General features: G+C 50.4%; 1 protein-coding gene across 2 annotated transcripts in view; it reads right to left on the reverse strand.

Annotated features, from left to right (window-relative positions):
• LOC138497172 (uncharacterized) overlaps positions 1–20,397 on the reverse strand; it is a 1,228,614-nt gene that overhangs the window by 481,455 nt on the left and 726,762 nt on the right. For both annotated transcript variants that reach the window (XM_069620463.1, XM_069620462.1), the window contains one exon: positions 12,822–12,918. In XM_069620463.1, coding sequence (XP_069476564.1) covers positions 12,822–12,918 — 97 coding nt within the window. The remainder of the gene's footprint in view (positions 1–12,821; positions 12,919–20,397) is intronic.

Genomic DNA, 20,397 nt, shown 5'->3' on the forward strand with positions numbered 1-20,397 from the left:
CTGTGCATTTCTGAGGCTGAATTAACAGCCGGCGAGTAAAGATGACTAAGTCATAAAGGTAAAACCACTGCCACCAGCCATTCCTGTAAATTCACAATTGTAACAAAAATGTTACCAGTAAGTAAGAAATGGGATACATTGTATCGACCTGTCCCCCCCACGCCCTCCACCCCCTCCCCGCTGCCCCCACCACTTCACACAAGATGCGATGTGCTGGCTCACTTACACAAAATGTAAAGGGGATGAAAATCCCCCTTTACAGTAGTTCTCCCAAGTTCTTGAAAGAGAAATTAACAAGGGAGCCCAAAGGAGCAACCCAGACTAGGCCCAAAATGTATAGGAAACTTTAACTCCAACCATACACTATGGAGGGACATAAAAAGGTCACCCATAAAAAGAGTAAAACTAGGTGAGACTGGAATAAGATTCCCACTCACCTAGGGACAAGGTAAAATAATTACCAAGTCCAAGAAAAACTTTCTGTGGTTGACGCAGGTCAGGAAGCTTCATCACCAATATGAACATCTTTCCTAACAAAGATGAGTACCAGCGACTGTCACCACTTGCAGGCGGCAACAGGTCATCTTCGAGGTATGATTACAGAAGCAGCTCCAGCTCAGCCTCCTTTGATGCTAGGATGCTAAAATCTCAGGAAAGGGTGACTTAGGGCACATGCAGGTGAACACCAAAGTTCCGGGACTTAACAGGAATGGCTGCACTGAGGTAGCCAACGAGGGAGCTGGTCTGTTCACCGGGCAGCCCAGGGACCCTTCACAAGGCTCTTGGGGCCTTCCGTGTCGAGACTAGTTTCACCCGCTAGTCCAAGGGCTGAAGTACCATGAGGGTCTTTGGAAATGGGCCAATGACTGGCGAGGATACTGGTCGACTGCAGATGTCTCTCTCGTTCGAAATCTTGGCACCAACGTACATCTGAAGAATACCTACAGAAGTCCTCCCACATATCCAGAATTTGGGCTGAAAGTAAGCCAAAGTCCACCAATGGAAAGGATCTGCCACATTCAAACAGCCAGTATTTGTACAATCAGGGACTTTCCGCTCTGCTAACGTACCATGATTGGGTTTCGATATTTTCATTGTCTCACTGCTCACCCTAATTGGCTGGCCTTCCACAATCCACCCCAGGGTTGATTTTTGGAAATCCACCTTAACAAGTGTCTTTACTGAACAACACCGTAAGGTGATTTTTGCCAGGAAAAATGCACAGAATTTTACAACGGATAAGAGTTCTCATGCTCTGCACATGGGGGACTGATCAGTGCCCCCAACACAGATTAGGTTAGCAAGGCAAGTGAAGTAAAAAGACTTCACTTGTCTCAGAACAGGTTCAAAATAGCAAAATGTTTGGTGTCCCACCGATGTTCTATATATGGGGAAAGCAGCAAAAAGAAAAACCTTTGCTAACAGCTTTGGACTTTACAGGTTTTCAGGTTGTGGCCCAAGATATTTTGTCTTATAGTTGCTGCTCTTTATGATAAAGAGGGGCATTTCTGGAGCAAAGTCTTCATTTTCGCAATGAGGTTTTCCTGCTGCCCTCTGATAGGTGTTCTTAATTGCTGCGTGCTTCTGTTGAGTCCCGTTGGTCCTGGCCATCATGGGACTTGAGATCTTCATCTCAAGGTGCAGGAGTCATCCAGATGCAAGTGATTGGGAACAGTATTGTCAGAGTGGAAGAGCTGCCCAGCCGGAACCAAATCCCGTACTTGAGAACTACCACTGCCTCCGAGCCAGAGTGATGTAATTGAGGCTGCGGCCTAGATGGAATTTCTACTTGAATCAGAGTAAGTGGGGTGTTTTAATTTTCCACTCTTCTCACCGCCATACAAGATTGTACAGGATCAAATCCCTAATCCGACCTCCCCCTTCACTGGTCATGATTTTTTTAGAAAATCATATTTTATTGAATATCGTACGTGTTATAACATCACAGAGCATTCCAAAGGAAAGATTAACAGAAAACCAATTATAACACATACCCCTCCCACCTCCATTTCAAAGTCTCGTTTGGTGCTTGCTTGGCGGGTTCGTAAAGAGCATAGCGGTATTGTAATGATGTGTCACTTGGCACGCCAAAGTCATGAGCCAAGCTTTGAAAAGTTCACAATCAAGTGGAGTTATTGGGCGGCAGCCTGTCACCCCCGGGAAAGGAGCCCCCGGCCGGGGTGCTTCACTTTAGGCGGGGCGTCAGTGTTTATCAATGAAGGGCAGCCACGTTTCTTCGATATTTGACTTAGCCTCGTCAAGTAGATGTGTAAGGAATTCCATATCATAAATGGCCCGCACTTTAGTGACCCATGCTTTTCCCCCCGGCATTCCGGGGTTCTTCCATTTCTGTACCAGACAGCATCTAGCTGCTACCAACATGATCTGTAACATACGGTCTTCGGTATCCTCCTGGCCATCACCGGAGTCTGTACCAAAAAGGAGAAGCCAGGGGCAGGAGGATCGTTCAACCCCATATACCCCTTTGATCCAGGTTAATACCTCTCCACAGTACATTTGGACCACTGGGCACCCCCACCACATATGAATATAATCCCCCTTCACTGTTCTGCACTTTCAGCAGTGTGGGTCATATCCTGGCCTCATTCTATCAAACCTCTGTGGGGGGGTAATGCCAACGGTGCAAAACCTTGAGGGCCTGGTGGCGATATTGGAGCTAAGCGTGGATCGGTTAGCCCGCCTGCACATTGCTGTCCATCTTTCATCATCAATTTCCTCTCCCAGGTCCCTTTCCCATTGCGTGCTTGCCGGTGGTGGGTCTCTTGGGATGGAGAGCAGGAAGAGTTTGTAAAGGCGGGATATTATCCCCTTGGAGCCCCTTGCAGAGAGGAGGAGCGTCTCAAAACCTGTGAGGTCCCTCCTGAGGGTGTCCCCCCTCAACCCCCACCCCCGCCCCATGATGGCTCCTTTGAGTTGAAGATAGCGGAAGGGGGACAGAGTACCTATTCCCAGGGCCTCCTTCAAATCTCTCAGTTGTAGGACCGTGCCCCCCTCCCAGAGGTGGCCGGTCCTGCTAAGGCTGGCTTCGAACCACGTTTGGTATGCCGCTGGCTCTGCTATCTTGGCTAAGAAGGGGGGGGGGGGGGGGGCAGATGCAGCTCAGTGGAGGGGGCCAGGTCTTGAGCCAGCGATAGTAACCACCCTCCCTCCAGAGGGACCACAGTACTTTTAGGACTGGGTGGTTCAGAACACTTCTAGGGATGTTCTTCCTAGGGACCCAGAGCCATTCCTCTATTGTGACGGGTGCAAGAACCCCATTATCCATGGCCACCCATTGTTTTTCTGTACCTGGGGTGAAGTGGTCAATCAAAACCCTCAGCTGGGAGGCCCTGTGGTATGTTTCCAAGTTGGGGTATCCCACCCCGCCCTCCTCCTTTGGCCTGGTTAATACCTCATAGGAGATCCTATGTTTTTTGCCCGACCAGAGGAATTTGAGAAGGACTCGCTTGAAGAATGTTTTGGGGATCAATACCGGGAGCATGTGAAAAAGAAACGGGAACTTGGGGAGGATAACCATTTTTATAAGGTTAAGACGTGCCATCCAAGAGAGACCCGACCAAGGGGAGGGCGGGGGGGGGGATAGCTGGGTATAGGTCCTCAGGGGTCACAGATACCGGAATCCCTCCTCTCGTAGACTAAGGGGAACCCACTCACATAAGTTACCTCTGGGTCCGGTAAGTTTCCCCCTATGAATGCCACCGATTTCTCGAGGTTGACCTTATACCCCGACAGTTCCCCGTAGCGTGAGAGACCCTGTAGCAACCTGGGGACTGTCTGGGACGGTTTTGTAATATAGAGCAGTGCGTCATCTGCGAAGCGACAGATTTTACATTGTGCGTCTCCTATCTGTACACCCCCCCCCTCCCCTTGGTCGGGTCTCTCTTGGATGGCACGTCATCTGCGAAGCGACAGATTTTACATTGTGCGTCTCCTATCTGTACACCCCCCCCCCCCCCCCCGATGGCCTCATCCTTGCGGACCAAGATCGCCCATGGTTCCATCACAAGTGTGTAAATTAACGGGGACAGAGGGCATCCTTGTCGTGTGCCTCGCCCGAGGGGAGATATTTGCAACTCTGTCCATTCGCTCCACTCTGGCGGAGGGAGAGGAGTAGAGCGCGGACATCCAACCGAGCCACCTCGGGCCCATTCCCAGAGTCTCAAAGACCTCCCCCATGAAAGCCCAGCTGACCCTGTCGAAGGCTTTCTCCGCGTCAAGGGCCAGTAGGAGACCACCCTCATTGCGGACCACCCTAGAGGTGAGCATGCGGAGAGTCTTCCGCATGTTATCAGAGCCCTGTCTATTTAGGACGAATGCCGCTTGATCGGGGTGTATCAGGCAAGGGAGGCAGCGTTCTAATCTGGAGGCCAGGATTCTTGCAAAGATCTTGGCGTCTAGGTTTAGGAGCTAGTTGGGTCTATAGGACCCGCATTCAATCTGGTCTTTACCGGGTTTAGGTATTACAGTGATGAGGGCCTGCAAGAACGTCGGCGGGACTTAGTCTCGGCTCCTGATTTGATTGAATAATTTGGCCAGTGGCTTTAGTAGAATAGATTGGGTCTGTTTATAGAAGTCGGCTGTATAGCCCTCTCCCCCTGGGGCCTTTCCCGCTTTGTCTCTTCATGGCGCTCTCCACCACCTCCTCCGATATCTCCCCTCCAAGGCCTCTAGCTCTGCTTCTGACAGCCTGGGCAGAGGGTGTTCTGCCAGGTAGGTGCAGATGTCATCTAGTGATTCACCTACCTGTCTGGAGTAGAGTCTGCTATAGTAGTCGTCAAAACATTCCACTATTTCCTCCCTGCCCCAGTAGGTCCCTCCCTCCCCGTCCTTAAGATGAACAACTCCTCTCTCGGCTCTACATCCTCTGGCTGTTTGTGCTAGGAGGGTCCCAACCCTGTCTCCTCGCTCGTAGTACCTTTGCTTGGTGTATCGCATTTTCTTAATGACTTCCCCTATGAGGACCGTGTGAAGTTCTTGCCTTTTGCCCTGCATCTCCTCCAGGAGAGCCCCACGGTCTACCCCTGGGAGACCCAGCCTGGTACGCAGCCCACCCAATTCCGTGCAGATCTTATTTTCAATTAGGCCCCCTTGTTTGCGCCTTAAGCCCTCTGCAATAAGGAGGCCCCTGAAGGTTGCCTTTGCAGCCTCACACACCATAGACATATCGATCTCGCTTTTATCGTTTATCTCGAAGTAGGCCAACATTTCTTTCCTCATGAAGTCCCGGAATACGGGGTCCCGAAGGAGTGTGTCGTTGCATCGCCATCAGAAAGATCTTGGAGAGACGGGCAAAGACCAGTTGGCTATAAGCAGTTCATGGTCGGACCATGGTATGGCTTCTACCTTCGGTTGTTCCGCTACCCCATTCCCCTCTTCGGAAATCAACTGGTCAATTCTGGTGTAGGTACAATGCAGAGGTGAGAAAAAAGTGTACCTGGCCTGGATGTGTGCCAGACGTCCACCTAATAATGTTCCCTCAGCAGGGTTTGCATGGCCAGATTATCTTTGGAAATCCCCTTGGGCATCCCTCCCTTTGCGGACCACCGGTCTAGATGGGGGTCCAATATCAAGTTGAAGTCCCCACCCAGTATCATGGCCCCTTCTGCCCATTCTTCCATGAGATTGAAGATCTGGGTAAGGAAAGGTATTTGTCCCGAATTGGGTGCATATAAAGTGGCTAGGTTGATGTGTTCCCCCTCGCAGGTTCTCTTAATACTTAGGAATCGACCCCCGAAGCCCCATTTGGTTTCTACTCCCATGAGATTAAACGTCCTGCCCAGGAGAATGCCCACCCCCTCCTTCTTAGAGCTCCTGTGTGAGGCCCAGTAGTTGCTACCGATCTCTTTCCCCTTTATTTTCGACTCCTTTCCTTTCCTTGCCTGTAGTGAGTTTCCTGGAGGAAAAAGGACTGTTAGGCGTTGTTTGCGGAACATGTTAATCGTAAGGGACCTTTTGGTTCTGGGAGTTGAGGCCCTTGACATTCAGCGTGCCTATCATTTTCATCTTTCGTATTGTGCTCTCTGAACCCCTTTGAGTGTCTGCTGCTAAAACCCATTGCAAAACCAGTGACCATGACTTGAGCTGGATTCCCCCCTTTCCCTTAACCCCGAAAAAAAACTCCATACCCCCTCTTCCCTCCCCTCTTCCTTACCCGTTTTGTAGGGCGTTCGCCGCCTGCTCCCCTGGAGGGGTTGAAGCGAGCAACGAACCGCCAGGGTCACTACCCCGGCCACATCGAACATAATTTTTAGTATGACACCTTACGTCATGCCTTTCACCACTAAGTGTCAGCCTTCTAGCATCGGTGGTGAGGATCCGGCGGTGGTGCCCCTCCCCCTTTTGCCCTCCAGCCTTGGCATATGGTCAGTCTCCCTCGACCCTCTTAATGCATGTCACAATGCGGGGTCACAGGGCACCAACACTTCTTTAAGGAGAAACACCAAGTGTCACACTATGAAACCATAAAACAGCCTCAAGATGGGCAACCTTTCAACTCTGACCTAGGTCATTTGAACAAAGAACTTCCCGCACACTGTCGGGAAAACATACTGGGCTCAACGAGGTACTCAGATCTACGAGGATTGCAGAAGAACATAAATCGAGCCATGGCATGATGATTAAGCCTCGAATGCCACTTGTGTACTCATGTAGGGTCCCCCCGATCTGGTCTGGTCTTCCGAAATTTGCACGAGCCTTTGATTTTCAGCTTCCCCTGTGAGAGATCCGGGCCCCGAGGGGCACGACCATGATGCCCGTCGGTTCCATTTTGATCTGCTGGGGGTAGATCTCTCTCCGCGGCAGGGGCCTCCCTCTGGAACAGCCTTCCTGCCTCCCTGAAACTTGAGGAGAACCACCTCCGGTTCCGGAAGCACCTCAAAACCTTCCTCTTTGCTTCTGCTTTCTCTCTCCCTCTCCCCTGCTGAAGAGCTAATTAAATTCTTCACTAAACTGCACTGATCCTGCAACTTGACCACTCTAAACTGCCTTCGGTCCTGGTCCCAGTCACTGATCCCCTGGAGCCCCTCTGCACTACGGGACTGTCTCTGTATCCCTACAGCCCCCCCCCCCTTCCCCAGCACTTGCTCTGCACTTACCTTGCACTTGCCACTAGCTGGCCCTTTTTTATTTATTACTTACGCCACTTACCTTTACTGCACTTCCCCCCCCTCCCCTTCCCCTTGCACTTTTCCCCCCTCCCCCACCCCTGCACTTGCGCGATCTGAATGACACCTGGCCTAGTAGGATCGTTTGTTTTGTCTCCCCTTGTTCCTCCCCTCCCTGCATCGTCGCGCCTTGAAACACCTGTGTATAGGCGCGTTACAAATACCATATCATATCATATCTGCAGATGATCCCGCCAGGTCACCCGTAAGGTCATCTGTGGCCCTTAGAATGTCTATTTCTGTGACTAGCTGGTATCTCTGGCCCTGCCACTCGAACGCTAGGTAGAATGGGTGACCCCAGCGATATGGTACCCCCTTCTCTTGTAGCCATCTCGTGATAGGGCCGCATTTCTTACTCACCTGGAGTGTGAGGGCGGAGAGGTCTTGGTATATAGTCACCCTGGAATTCCTGTGCTGAATGTCCCATAGGGTTCTCGCCCCCTCTCCAGCACCATAGCTTTGTCCCTATAATAATGAAATCTTGCTAGGACCGAGCGTGGGCCCCTGCCAACGCCACCAGCCCGGTGGACCCTATCGAGCAGGAGAGTTTCACCTGAGTCCGACCCCAGGACAATTCTGATGATGTCTTGGAATTTGTTTTCCAGCCCCACCGGGGTCTCCACTTCCACCTCCTCAAGGCCGAAAATTCTCAAGTTGTTTCTCCTCTTCCGGTTTTCCATATCATCGACCTTGAGCCGAAGATTTTGCTCGCGGCGCTGCAGTTCCTTAAGTGTGATGTCCATTTGCGTTCCAAGGAGGTCCGTTGATGCCAAATTATTTTCGACCCCCTCTATTCGGTCCTCTAGCGTAGAAACCTTGGCCGTAAGGTCAGACAGTTTGGCCCCCATGTCTGTCCTCATGCCCCTGATCTCCTCAAGGATCATTTGAATGTTACTCTGCTTGGCGTTCAGGTCTGGGGGCTGTGTGGCAGTGGGGCCGGTTTCCATTGTATGGTATCCTGGGGTGAACTGGTACTTCGCAAGAGTTTCCCTCCAGCTCATGGGGTATCAATCACCTTAGGGTGCTGGGACCTCTCGGGGTATCTTCAAGGAGGGTCCCAGGGTCCTGAATTGCCAGCCCTGCCGTAGTGGCTCGAGTCCTTGTGGTTATCCTCCAATGGTGGAGCTATATGCCAGTGTCAGTGCTCTGGTCTATGGTGTACCACTTCAGTTTCGCCGGGAGCGCAGCCTCCCTTGGCACGGCCTTAGGCTGCTGGGGTTCCCTGGCCCACTGTGGTGTCCCTTCCGGGGGGTCCGGGCAGGCCTTGGCAGGCAGCTGGAGGTGTGATATTGAGGGTTCCCCTACCAGGGGGCGGGTCTGGCTTGGATTGCTGCCCTGTGCATCCTCGATGCAGCAGGCCCCCTGCGCTGGCGTAATGGCTGCAGGGGGGGTGCTGGTGGGGTAAGGGCTCTAAAGCCGCCTCTTGGATGGAGGGCGGCACTGTATCTCACCTGAGGCAGCTCCTGAGTGACAGTCGAGTGGGGTAGCACCCACAGCACGGTGCAGGATGTAGCTGGTGAGCAGGGGGCCCGGTTTGGGTCTGCTGCGTTGTGTAGAAGTGGGGTCAGGGGGCCCGGTGGCCAGACCCCTTTGGGTGGACCCTGTGCCGGCAGGTGGGCAGGCTGTGAAGTGGGGGGTCCCAGGCGCACTCCCGTGACGGCCTGAGCCTACCCTGGCATTTTCGAGGGCTCCTCCGCCCATTGTCACTGCCCCCAGGGGGGTGGTGCAGGGCGGGCCCCCGCTATGTTTGAGGCGGTAATGCTGTGCGTGGGAGTGGGTCACAGAGGCGGGCCCCCGCTGTCTTTATGGCGGCGGTGGTTTACAGATGAGGAAGTCCCAGAGGTGGGGGCCCAGGCGCGCTCCCGCGTCGGCCCAGGCCAAAGTGTGTCTATGGGAGCTGATATGGTGGCAGGGGGACACGGCCCCTCAGGTGTTCCACACGGCGGAATGCCGCTTACGCCGTTTCCCCCGTCCCCCTGCTATGGGCGGCTGTGCGCCGGTTACCTACTGCGGTGGGGGGTGGGTTGCCGGCAACCAGCGGGGATCTTCTGGGGGCCCATCCAGCCCCGCCATGTTGTGCTGGAGAGCGCTCGCTTCGCGGGCGAGTACAAGCAGAGGGCTCGGCTGCTCCTCCTGCAGCGTGGGCGGCCAGCGCTCGATTTCCGCCGTAGATGTTTCACAAGGGCGCCTGGGGAGGGGGGAGGGCTGTGCTCCGCGGGTGGCTAGCGGGAGAACGGAGGCACCTCAGGGGATCGCGTTAACTCCCTCACGCTCCTTAACAGTTCCCCTACTCCAATTGTGCCAGCAATCGAGGCTTGTGAAGTTTCAAGGCACGTCTTTTACCTTGTTTCCTGGAGCCAATACGGGGAGCTTGAAGTTTAGGCAGCCAGCTTGCCTGCGCCCCCTGGTGGCCTCCCCGGTCATGATTTTTTAAGGGCTTTCTTAAGTGTCCTACAACCCACCTTACTAGAGAACCCCCTGATCTATTGAACATACCTTTTTGATTCTTCACTACGGGAACATTTTACCTTCTCGTCGTATTTACAAATACTTGTTCTATACATTTCCATCTCCCTTCTAAAGTTTCTTACCTGGGATTTATGCATTTTCAGGGGAGCCCTTTTCAAGTGATGGGGACCTTGTCTTGCAAAGCAAGATCATTGTTTCCTTTGCTTTTGAATTGCTTTCTATTGTATTTGTCATTTATATAGCTCCCTTTTGCCATTTGTTTGGCTTCAATGCCCTTTGCGGTTGAAACGCCCTTACGGACTGAAGTCCATGTGTGGGAGATTCTAAGAGTACATTTTTAAGATGCAGGTGTGTATTTTGCCAGGTTAGGACTTGGGTTGACTGGATATGGTAAGCAGCCGGGAGGTCAGGCACGGGGGTGGAGTGCGAGTGTCAGACTCCCTGTATGCCCAGCTAGACTGAACTTTTCCATTGGTCGTTGTTAGGTAGAATTGCATGCAATACCCTCTGGGACCACCACACACAATTAGGACTACAGGTGTAAGCAAGACCAACCTTTGGTATAAGTCTGTACCACACAGTTTGTTGGTAGCGAGCTGAGCAGCCAGGTTTATCTCAAGAGTGAATTTGAGCAGTACAAGTGGTTACACAGAGGACTTTCAATCAGGTGGTTCAAGTAGACCCTTATACTCAAGGTTTCCTGGTAAAACACTTATTAATTTATTTACACAATCATTTATAAAACATTTCAATCTAAGAAGACAACTTAATATTATAGACCAATACACTTCAATACAAAAGTTTTTTAGACAGTTTGAGCTCCCCTGAAAAGGGAGCAAAATTTCAGTTTAGTTACTTAGCAGTGATCAAAAAGGACAAAGGTAAGTAGAATATATTACATATACTTACTAGGCAGTGCAGATAGTTTCAGTTCACCAGAATAGTTCAATTCAAGTCAATAGGCCTAGGCCAAAGTCAAGGGGCTAGTGTTTTGGATGGGAAAGAGTAGTTCTGGTATCAAACGGTAAAGTTTTTATAAAAGTTCTCAGAAGTAGTTTAGGAGAAAAATAATCATTTGTGGGGTCACAAGCTTATTAGGCCTGCAGGTTGGGAAAGTTTCACAATCTGTCGCAACGAGTGTGGCGTTCTCTCAATCGTGTTGCAACAGTACCTTTGTGTGAAGAAAACAAATGTTGCTGAAGTCGTGGTTCCTGGCAGTTCCTGCAGATCTCGCTGTTCCTGAGCCTTAGTCATGAGGATAAGAGGGAGGACGTCGGGGGGACTCCTGCACTGCATAGTTGAAGAAAGCAAACAAAATGGAGTCACTTTAGTTCCAGTAGCTGCAGATTCAAGAACATGAACTGGTGTCCCTCTCCCTAGTTGAACCGAACCAGCCTTGAGAATGGTATCCAGGTGTCTTATGCGTTGATTGGTCCCACCAACTCAAAGGAAGAAGCCGTCCTTGAAGGAGCTTCTCTGTCGAATGGATTTTGGCAATTCGGACCTGCAGAAGGGCTTCACTGGGCAAACCAACGGTCCAGTGGTTGCAGCAGCCGTCCTCTTCCAGCTCGTCTTCGGTTCTTTCGTTGCAGTAGTCGACTCGGTCTTCCAAGGCAAGAGACTCACCTTTTATTCAGTTCTCCCCCATTCACTCCAGCCTAGCTTTCACTCACCCAGCCAGCAGGGTGGCTGTCCTTGTCGGACAGTCAGCCAGCCAAACACTACAGAGTGCATTTGGGTCTCCTAGGAGACTAAGCACAGTCGGGCACCTCCCACACTTCCTGGCCACTCCAGACACATTGGCGCCAGAGGCGGGCTTCACTCGTGAATCCCAACAAAGGCAAAGCAAACAAAGGGACCAAACCTGGTTTGGCACGCAGAGTAAATTTCAAGAACGTTCTTTCCACAAAGAAATGGCGAAAAAAGAAGACCAGGGCCATTTTGACAAAAATGGCACCCTTGGGTGTTCTACCATGGCTGCGAACGCAGCCCACGGTAAATTCCCATAATGGTAGTAAAACGTAAAACACTGCCACCAGCTATTCATCAAGGAAAGGGTAACATTAAATTGTTACATGAGAAGCTAGACAAAGGGGATACTAGGTAACCCCTCCAGCACCCTATTGTAAGATAGTATTGGGCTGGGTCTAGAAAGTTACATGTGTAAGTAAAGTCAATTTCACTTTACTGCTCTGGGAAACAGTAGTTTACCCCAGAGAATGTATTTAAACCTTGGGAAATCTTGAGAGACTTCCATGTATCGGTGCAGTGTGACAATTTAAAAAATGATGCCTATGGATTTTGTCAGGCTCCATAACCAAAAGAAATACAGAGTTCCAAAATCACATTAATATACACGAGTGGGAATAAAGGGTCTCACTCTCTCCAGGTTAAACAAATCAATTCCTCAAAATCCAGCAAAGTTGCTGGGGGTCTGTAAGGTGGAGGGAATTGGCACATTTCTGAGAATTCTTCGCAACATGGACTACTCTTCCACGTACCTTGATTGGGGTTTGTCTCAATCACATGACTGTTCACCATAACTAGGGAGGGGGAATCTAAAATATTCCCCCAAGTGTCGATTTTAGAACTCCATCTCAAAACCCCTGAAGTCAAAAATAGGGAATAGCTGTCACCAATGGAAAATCACACTATGGCAAAAATGGGGAGCCTGAGAGGTAACCAACGTACTGGATGCTTCAGAGACAACCCAATACCATACATAAGGCAAAAAGGGACGTGATAGTAGGGGGGGGCTTAAGAAGAAATCCTTCTTGACCACTAAAAAGATAATGGGAACAAAATTAGAAAACAAGAGAAAAGACAAAGTTGAGGAACATGAAAGTGCCCCTTGAATTGCCAAAAATAGGAATTCAGGCAAAAAAGATAGCAATCAGGCTGGTTTAAAACAATTACAATGGTTGGAGAAGGAAAAGTTGCTATTTGCAAAATCAAACATAAAACAAACAAAAAACAAAAAAAATCACCATAATACATTTACTGGAAAAATTGATACGATTGGATTTGGCTGTAGATTGGTTAAACAAAAAAGCAAGAAAAGAACATAGTATTCCCAAAACAGTACAATGGCCTTGCGGGTCTGATCAAATTCGAGCACTTTGTGACAATTGTGTTAAAAGTAAAGACCCAATTGAATTCAATACTTACCACCTTTGTCACGAGTAATAGACTCTGCTACTTTTTTTGCTTTGGCGACACGGTCAGCTATAGCACGCTTCTCTGCTTCGGCACGCTTTTCTTGAGCCTAAATAAATAATTAGAACAAATCATGTAACCAAATGATGACAAGGATCCCATAACAAAATTCAAGTGCATGAGCATTCACGGTTCTTAGTATTTTAGTGGTAGCCCAGGAATGTAATTATGGGAATGTGCAAAATAAAGTAAAGATTGCCATTGATCCTCCTTCTGTTGACAGGCCGACAGGTTTAAAGCTGATCAACTTCAGGAGGATTAAACCCATAAGGTGAATTTTTGATAGGGAACCTTTATGCACCAGACATCACACTTTGGGTAAACTCTGATGCATACTGCAAGAAAAGGGACCCATGTTGGGCAGAAGTTCATTTTTGGGATTCTTTTGCATAACCTTAAATGTGTCGTCAATCTTCGGACTCTTTTTTCACCCAGCTAGGCTTAATCTAAAACCTTTCTAGAAGAGAGCGACTGCACGGGGTGTGCCCTGTCGTACAAATCCTTAAGACAAGCAAATGATACCTTAACGGTTTCCCAAAGTTGAATGCATCATCGCTGTGCGACCTGTTGTGGTAGCAGTCGTTTGTGAAAAAATGGCAACAATGTGGAACCATTTTTCTAACTGGAGTTCTTTTCTTTTTGACACTCCTAAATATTTAGGATTGGATTGTCCCTGTTTTCGACTGAACGCGTAGGAGGCATGGGGGTACTGCATGCACGGAATGACAGGATTGAGGGGTGCATGTATCTGCCCATATGGTCGCGGGGGGCTGAGAAGAAGGGGGGGCGCGATAGTCCTACAGGACTCCGACATCTCCTCCGAGAACGAGCTGTCGGGCCTCAAGGCAATCCTTGACAAGAAGTTTGTCGAGGTCAGGTCCTACGAGAAGGACCCCGACGAGGCGGACGTGGAGTCGACGAGGAACCGGAGGACACCCCACTGATGCGGATTGCTCCTGTTGCAACCACTGCCACCACCGACAGACAGGTCGGAGGACATCTTACTAGCCCTGCATACCCTGTGCTCAGAAATGAGGACAAGGATGCCTTTGCCTCATGCGGACGATCCAGCGGCACCTGGACCATCGGGAAGCCCTCCACCCAAGCGGAGGCGAGTCCATTCGCCGCTTCACGTCCATCCTTCACCTCCAATACCTCCACCAAGGGACGAGATGGAGACGGGCACGGCGACGATGGGGAAGGACGACGGCGGGCCTTGGTGCGCCTCTGCCACGTGGAGGGCAGGGGGAGCGGGTGTTTGAGGGGTGCGCGGTTGCCATCTAGGGATGAGGGGAACGCATGCACTTGTATGCACGCACTGGAGGTGTGGGTGCTGTTGGGGCATGCACAGAGGTCTGCCTTCATTTGTGGGGTGTGGCACATGAGTCTGAAATCACTAGCGGGGTTTGGGGGTGCACATGCCTGCCCGTCACTGGCCGGTTGGGGGAGGGAGGGTGGCTTGTTTCCTGGGCAGAGGGGGAGTAACTATTACATACTTGCCAACATTCTGTAACCAAAAAGAAGGATTTTTCAAGTTTCAAAATTATTGATTCCCATAACGACATCACAGGAAAATACAAAACATACAACCAGCAGAACATGGAAAGATGTTGAAATGTTAAAAATGTATAATTCTGAATGTTAACTTAACACCAAATTGTCGGCAGATGCTGTGTGATGGCGTTACACTCTGCCACTTGCCTTCACTGGTAGTTCACCGAAAGGTTGTCCGGGCAAGCGTGCAGGACAGAGTCAAGTAGCTGTCAGGTCAGTGGATTGGTCTGAGTCCAATCCAAGAAATCACCCACCAGTCCACTGTATAGACGGACTATGAGTCTTGCATGCTTTGTCCTGGAGCCTGCCTTAGAGTCACACATTACTTGCCACTGTAAAAAGCAGTAGGATCTTGAAATCTGTAGGCAGTAGGACTGCTTAAAAGGCATTAGCCTACTGCCTAAATCTGTAGGGTTGGCAAGTATGCTATTGCCTTCACGAGCAGGGTGGGGTGGCGCACATCTGATATCACTGGCCGGGGCACATTTCCCTTCACAGGAGGGACATGCGTCTGCCTGCACGGGGAGCAGACTTGCTCCCACTTTCAAAACCATTATCAACAGCAACACCATTAAGGTCTCCAATGATACTAAAACTCTAGGTATCTATCTAGATTCTATATTATCTCTCTCTAGACAAACCAATGCCGTAATTTCAGCATCCGCCTACACTTGCAAACCTATTATAGCTTGCCATGCATCCCTCACCACGGCTAACTGCACCACCCTTGCTAGAACCCTCATTACGTCAAAACTTGACTACTGTAATGCGCTCTATCTAGGGACGAGTCAACGAAATCTCAGTAAGCTCCAAGTCACCCAAAACAACGCCATCAGGGCAGCATTGAATATTCTCAGGAATAAGCACATTTCTGACACCAGACGCATCTTACGCTGGCTCTCAGTAGCCCAAAGAGTCTCCCTCAAATCTCTCGCTCTCACGAACAAATGTCTGGCCAATCAGGCTCCCAACTACCCGTCATGCCAGGAGCGCTGGTGAATTCGGCCCGTTCCTGCCGATGCACAAAATAGGACTGGGGTGTGGCACCGGAGGGCGGAGTCAGGGCACACACGCCTCTAAATTTAAAGGGGAAGAAGGTTATTTCTGGTGAAAAAGGTTCTGTCTCCCATCCCTTGGAAGGGACGCCCATAGTATGGAGGAAAGGGGACAGGACGCAAGAGTACAATAGTTATAGGTAAGTAACTTGTTCCTTCTCCAGCATGGGGTCTGGCATGGATTCACATGCTCATGAATAACGAATACATAGCAGTACAACATTACACAACTACGGGAGGTGGTGTTAGGGACAATTCTCCTTTCTGTGTTAATTCCCTTCTACCTTAGAGACACCAACCCTTTTGCTGGACTTTAGGACAGCCCCTTTCCTCCATATCAGGCGGGCAACGGGGGAGGAGATTTTCACTCCCCTGCTCTTTGCCTGGCGGAGTGCCTGAATGGAACCAGCTCCCACTGGGGGTCTGGCTGTCCCGATTGGACAACCACCTGCCCCTTTCTGTAAACTGCTGAGAGATTGCAGTGGAGTGTGCCAAAACTGAATAAAAGGTGATGTTCCTGAGGTGAAAGGCAAGTCGACCAATGGAAACAGAAGTAACTGAAGAAGCCGACGACCAGATGCACCTGCAGACCCTTTCCAACACCTTTTCTATGCAATAGGGGATCTTCAAAAAGGACTACTTGCCTTTGGTTGGTGGGTCAAACCAGCCCTGAGACAAACTGCAATCTAAGGAATCTCTGATGCGCTGTGACGTTCCACAGCTGCAAACCATGAATACCAGGAGAACTCCGACCCAATTGTGGTGCATTGTCTTGCCAAGGCCGAATCCTTACAAGTCTTTTCTGAGCTGCAGGTGAACCTCCAGAGACCCAATCAGACTTATCCAAGTCCCCTAACCTAAGCAGGACTCCAGGAAAGTATCCACAGGAGCTTTTGTCATTCTGCTGCTTCATAAGACTTTGAGCTCTCTCCGGAAGTGCCTTTTAACTAGGATTGCGAATTGGACTTGATGTGTGAAGAAACTGCCTCTAGAACCTTAAGCGCTGCTACTGCTCGACTAACTAACGTTTTTCCTTCCAAAAAGACTATGTGGTTTTGCTAACTAAATGAGCGGATGAGTGGTTGAGTGGATGAATGGACAGAGCAGACGAGTGGATGAGTGGATAGAGCGGAGGGGTGGATAAGTGTATAGAACGGATGAGGGTATAGAACAGATGAGTGAAGAGATGAATATATAGAACAGGATATTGCTGCTGAATGCGTGAAAAGCGCGAGTGCTTAAAGAGGAGTGCGTAGAGGGGGGTGCGTGTGCGTAGAGGGGGGTGCGTGTGGGAAGAGGGGGGTGCGTGTGGGTAGAGGGGGGCGCTTGTGCGTGGAGGGGGCGCGTGTGCGTAGAGGGGGCGAGTAGAATGGATGAATGCATAGAGCAGAGTGCAGGCAGAAGTGCATGCGTGGGGCAGACATGTGTCCATGTGTGAGAAAGACAGGAGTGCATGCATGAGGCAGACAAGAGTGCATGTGTAGGGCTGACTGGAGTAAGAATGGCGGACTGGAGCGCGCAGAGCGGACTCCAACGCGCGCGCGAGCTGGAATGCATGAATGCGTGGAGCGGACCAGACCAGAGTGTATGGAGCTAACTGGGATGCATGGAGTGGATAGGAGTGCATGGAATGGACTGGAGCGCATAGAATTACGCAACGTATATAATAGGGTTTGGAATGCAAAGAACGTCTGAAAGTGCATATAACCAATCATATCTCACCACCACGCTCACTCTCTCCTTTACATCACCACTCAACTAGAAGACAGATACTATGACACCATTCGGTATAACTGTTCTCATACCAACATCCGCCGCTCACTCCACATCATTCTAAGTAAAACACTGCTGGTTACTCACCCCCCAGCCAGGTGTTCTCAGGCCTAACGCAGCCACATCCGGTCTGGATAATTCCTGCCAGAACGAACACATACTCCTGATCTCTCAACCACCACACCTACCGCTAAGAATCAGCTATTACACAGATACTGCACGGCTGCACACATACCCGGTGCTCACAGGCACCTTTAGACTCTCTACTGATCTGAACTTCGGTTCCCAAGGGCGTTCAACCTACCAATGCCTTCAGACCATACCAAAGGTATATAAGGCGCTATATAAATGCAAAATAATAACAATATCGCATGGTCGTCCCTCACTAGGGACAGGAGACAGGCGTCGCTCGCTACGGTTGGGAGACAGAACACTTTTCACCAGAAAAAAACCTTCCCTTTTAAATTTAGAGGCGCAGCCTTGGAAGCATGAGCTGCCCTGACTCCATCCGCCCACCAGCACCACTCCCCAATCCCCTTTTCCGCATCGATGGGAACGGGCTGATTTCACAAGCGCTCCTGGGTTTGGCTTCGGCCTTATATTACCACGCCCTCTTCCCCTGATACTTTCTTCTGTCTTTTTGTCTTCTTTTTATCAATCAGGTAGTCGGTCCTCTGGTGTCAAGCTAATCCCCGGCGCATGTCGACGTCAGTGGGCTTCAGCAGGCGTGCAGCCTGCGAGGGGCTCTTCCCTACGTCCGATCCCCACGCTCTTTTCCTCCGTTGCCTTGGCCCCAACCACAGCTGGGAGGGTAGTACCATGTGCAATGCGCTTTCACCATGCGCTCTGAAGAACAGGCTAGCTCGGTGGAGGGAGTTCTTCGAGAAGTCGCCTTCAGAGGACTTAAAGGATTTCGTCAGACACAAGTCAAGGCCAAAGGTAGGGCTGCTTTTTTCAATCGCTCCCGACAAGGGCGACTCCTTCCCAAGAAACAACAGAGCGGGTGGAACTTTTCAGGTTCTTGCACTGGTGTAAAGCCTATCTCAGCTACAGGCCGAGGGGTAATTAGATCCTCCCGGAGACAGTGCTGAGGTACTGCAAGGTTCTTTTACCAGGTGTCCACCCGAGGGGCTACACCCTAGTACTGGCCAGATGTCCGAGGGATTGCCTGCATGCAGCACTACCGGCGATACTGCCGAGGGCAACACGCCTACCAGGCCCTGTCCTGAGGTGCAGAGTAGGTCTCATGCTGCACCGCCAAGAGTCCTGGAGGAGGACGGGCCCAGTGAGCCAAGCACCACAAGTTTGGCACATGGTACGTAGCTCAACAAGATGGCTGCCGCACCAGACAAGATGGCCGCTCGTCTGATACCACCCCCTTGGTGCGGAGCAGCTGGGAGAACGAATTAAGAGGTGGGCCTTAGTAATCAGGTACGTGGCCTACAGCTAATCCATCAGCCTTGCAGGGCAGATTTACCCTGCAACCATAGAGTATGCACTGGCCCCAGCAGCCGCCCGCTACCCCGTCAACATCACCTACCACCCCACAGGCCTGTAAGGACAGGTTCTTTGAAAACGTCCTCACTCTCATGAGATCACCTCAGATGGGGGCCATCCTCCGGGATGTGATCAGGGACATGCTCCCTCCGGCCCCTCCGCTGCACCTATAGTCATTCCTCCAATGGCTCCAGCGCTGCAGGCCCAGTGGGGCCCCTGCTGCCATTGCCAGCTCCCTCGATTCCAGCTCCCCACCTCCCACAGGTCAGGCGGTTCCACACCACCCCTGAGGTAGCCACCTGCTCCAGATCCTACACTGCATCCTTCAGGACCATCACTCCTCCTCCCGCTCCGGACCAGCCCGACACCCTGGTGAACACAGACCAGGAGGAAAAGGAACCCGACATGCCGTCAGCCAAGGCTTTCCATGAACGGCTTGCAGGGTTGGCAGAGTATTTGGGGCTCCCTCAACCAAAGGTCGAACAACCGTAAGCTGCCATCAGGTCTCAATGCCGAAATCCTGCAGGAGCAGACGATAGCCCACCCAATCCTCCAAACGAGTCCTTCCAGCAATCAGGTGAACTGCTCGGCTGACCATATCGGGGGGAAAAGGGGGAAGTGGAGAAAATAAACCGTCAGGTTCCCTCTGGTCTCCTTTGGCTTTTGAACACTTGAAAACCTGCAAATAACACAACCTTGGTTAACATTCTAAAATATACACCTACACTAAATTAATAGTAACCCTCATCTCAAATAACCCATCAATTACCTGACTACCTCAGCTTTAAGCCTTGAGGCATTTTGAGGTGCTTAAGAAGTCTTGTCTCATCTTCCTGTCACCACTTCACAGTTCCAACCTGCAGTGCTGTAGTGTTCTTAATAAGACTTTGTACCCAAGTTTTCATTTAGTAGCCTCAGTTCTAATGATGAAACTTCTTCTGCTCTCTGAGTTGAGACCAATGCAGTCTTGTTTCCAAAACGTACAAACCTCTATTAAATTGGGTACTGGCTTTTAATAATTGCAAGCTGGCTGATTCACTTCTTTTGTTTTACAGTTTGCAAACTAAATCTTTTCTTACACAAGTCGTTTCCTCTTGCTGCCTTAACTGCTTATTCTAGCGTTGCTATCATGCTTCTGAGCTTGGTCTTGACATTCTTTAAACACTCTCACTGGCTGTGTTTTCCTTTCTCAATTAAAAGCGCTGCCCTCACTCGCGCTCTTGAAATATCCTGAAATTGATTTTCTTGCACACGCGCGTTCCTTGAAACCGACACTGCATGAGAAAACGCCTCTTGAGTTCTTCACCAATCCCACGCATCCAACTTCAATCACGCTGCTGCATCCACAGCCGATTTCTTCCCTCAACGCCATAATCTATTTTCCACTACGCCACTTCTGACGGGATTCGCCACGGCGCTGCCTTCTCTACGCTTTGCCGACGCACTGGCACGCAGCAAGGTGCTTTTCTTTAATGCCGGAAAAACTCAATGCGCAATGGAAACTAAACGCTTTCTTTCTAGGTTGCACGCGCGCGCTAATGTTGTGACATAACTTTAGAAGCTGAAGCTCGCACGCATCAAATTATTATTGCTTCCTAACTTATTTACAATAACCAAAATACAAACTGATCATTTTTTCTAGGAATAGA

This window comes from Ambystoma mexicanum, chromosome 5q, assembly GCF_040938575.1.
Source record: "Ambystoma mexicanum isolate Mex_15411 chromosome 5q, UKY_AmexF1_1, whole genome shotgun sequence".
Taxonomy (NCBI): Eukaryota; Metazoa; Chordata; class Amphibia; order Caudata; family Ambystomatidae; genus Ambystoma; species Ambystoma mexicanum.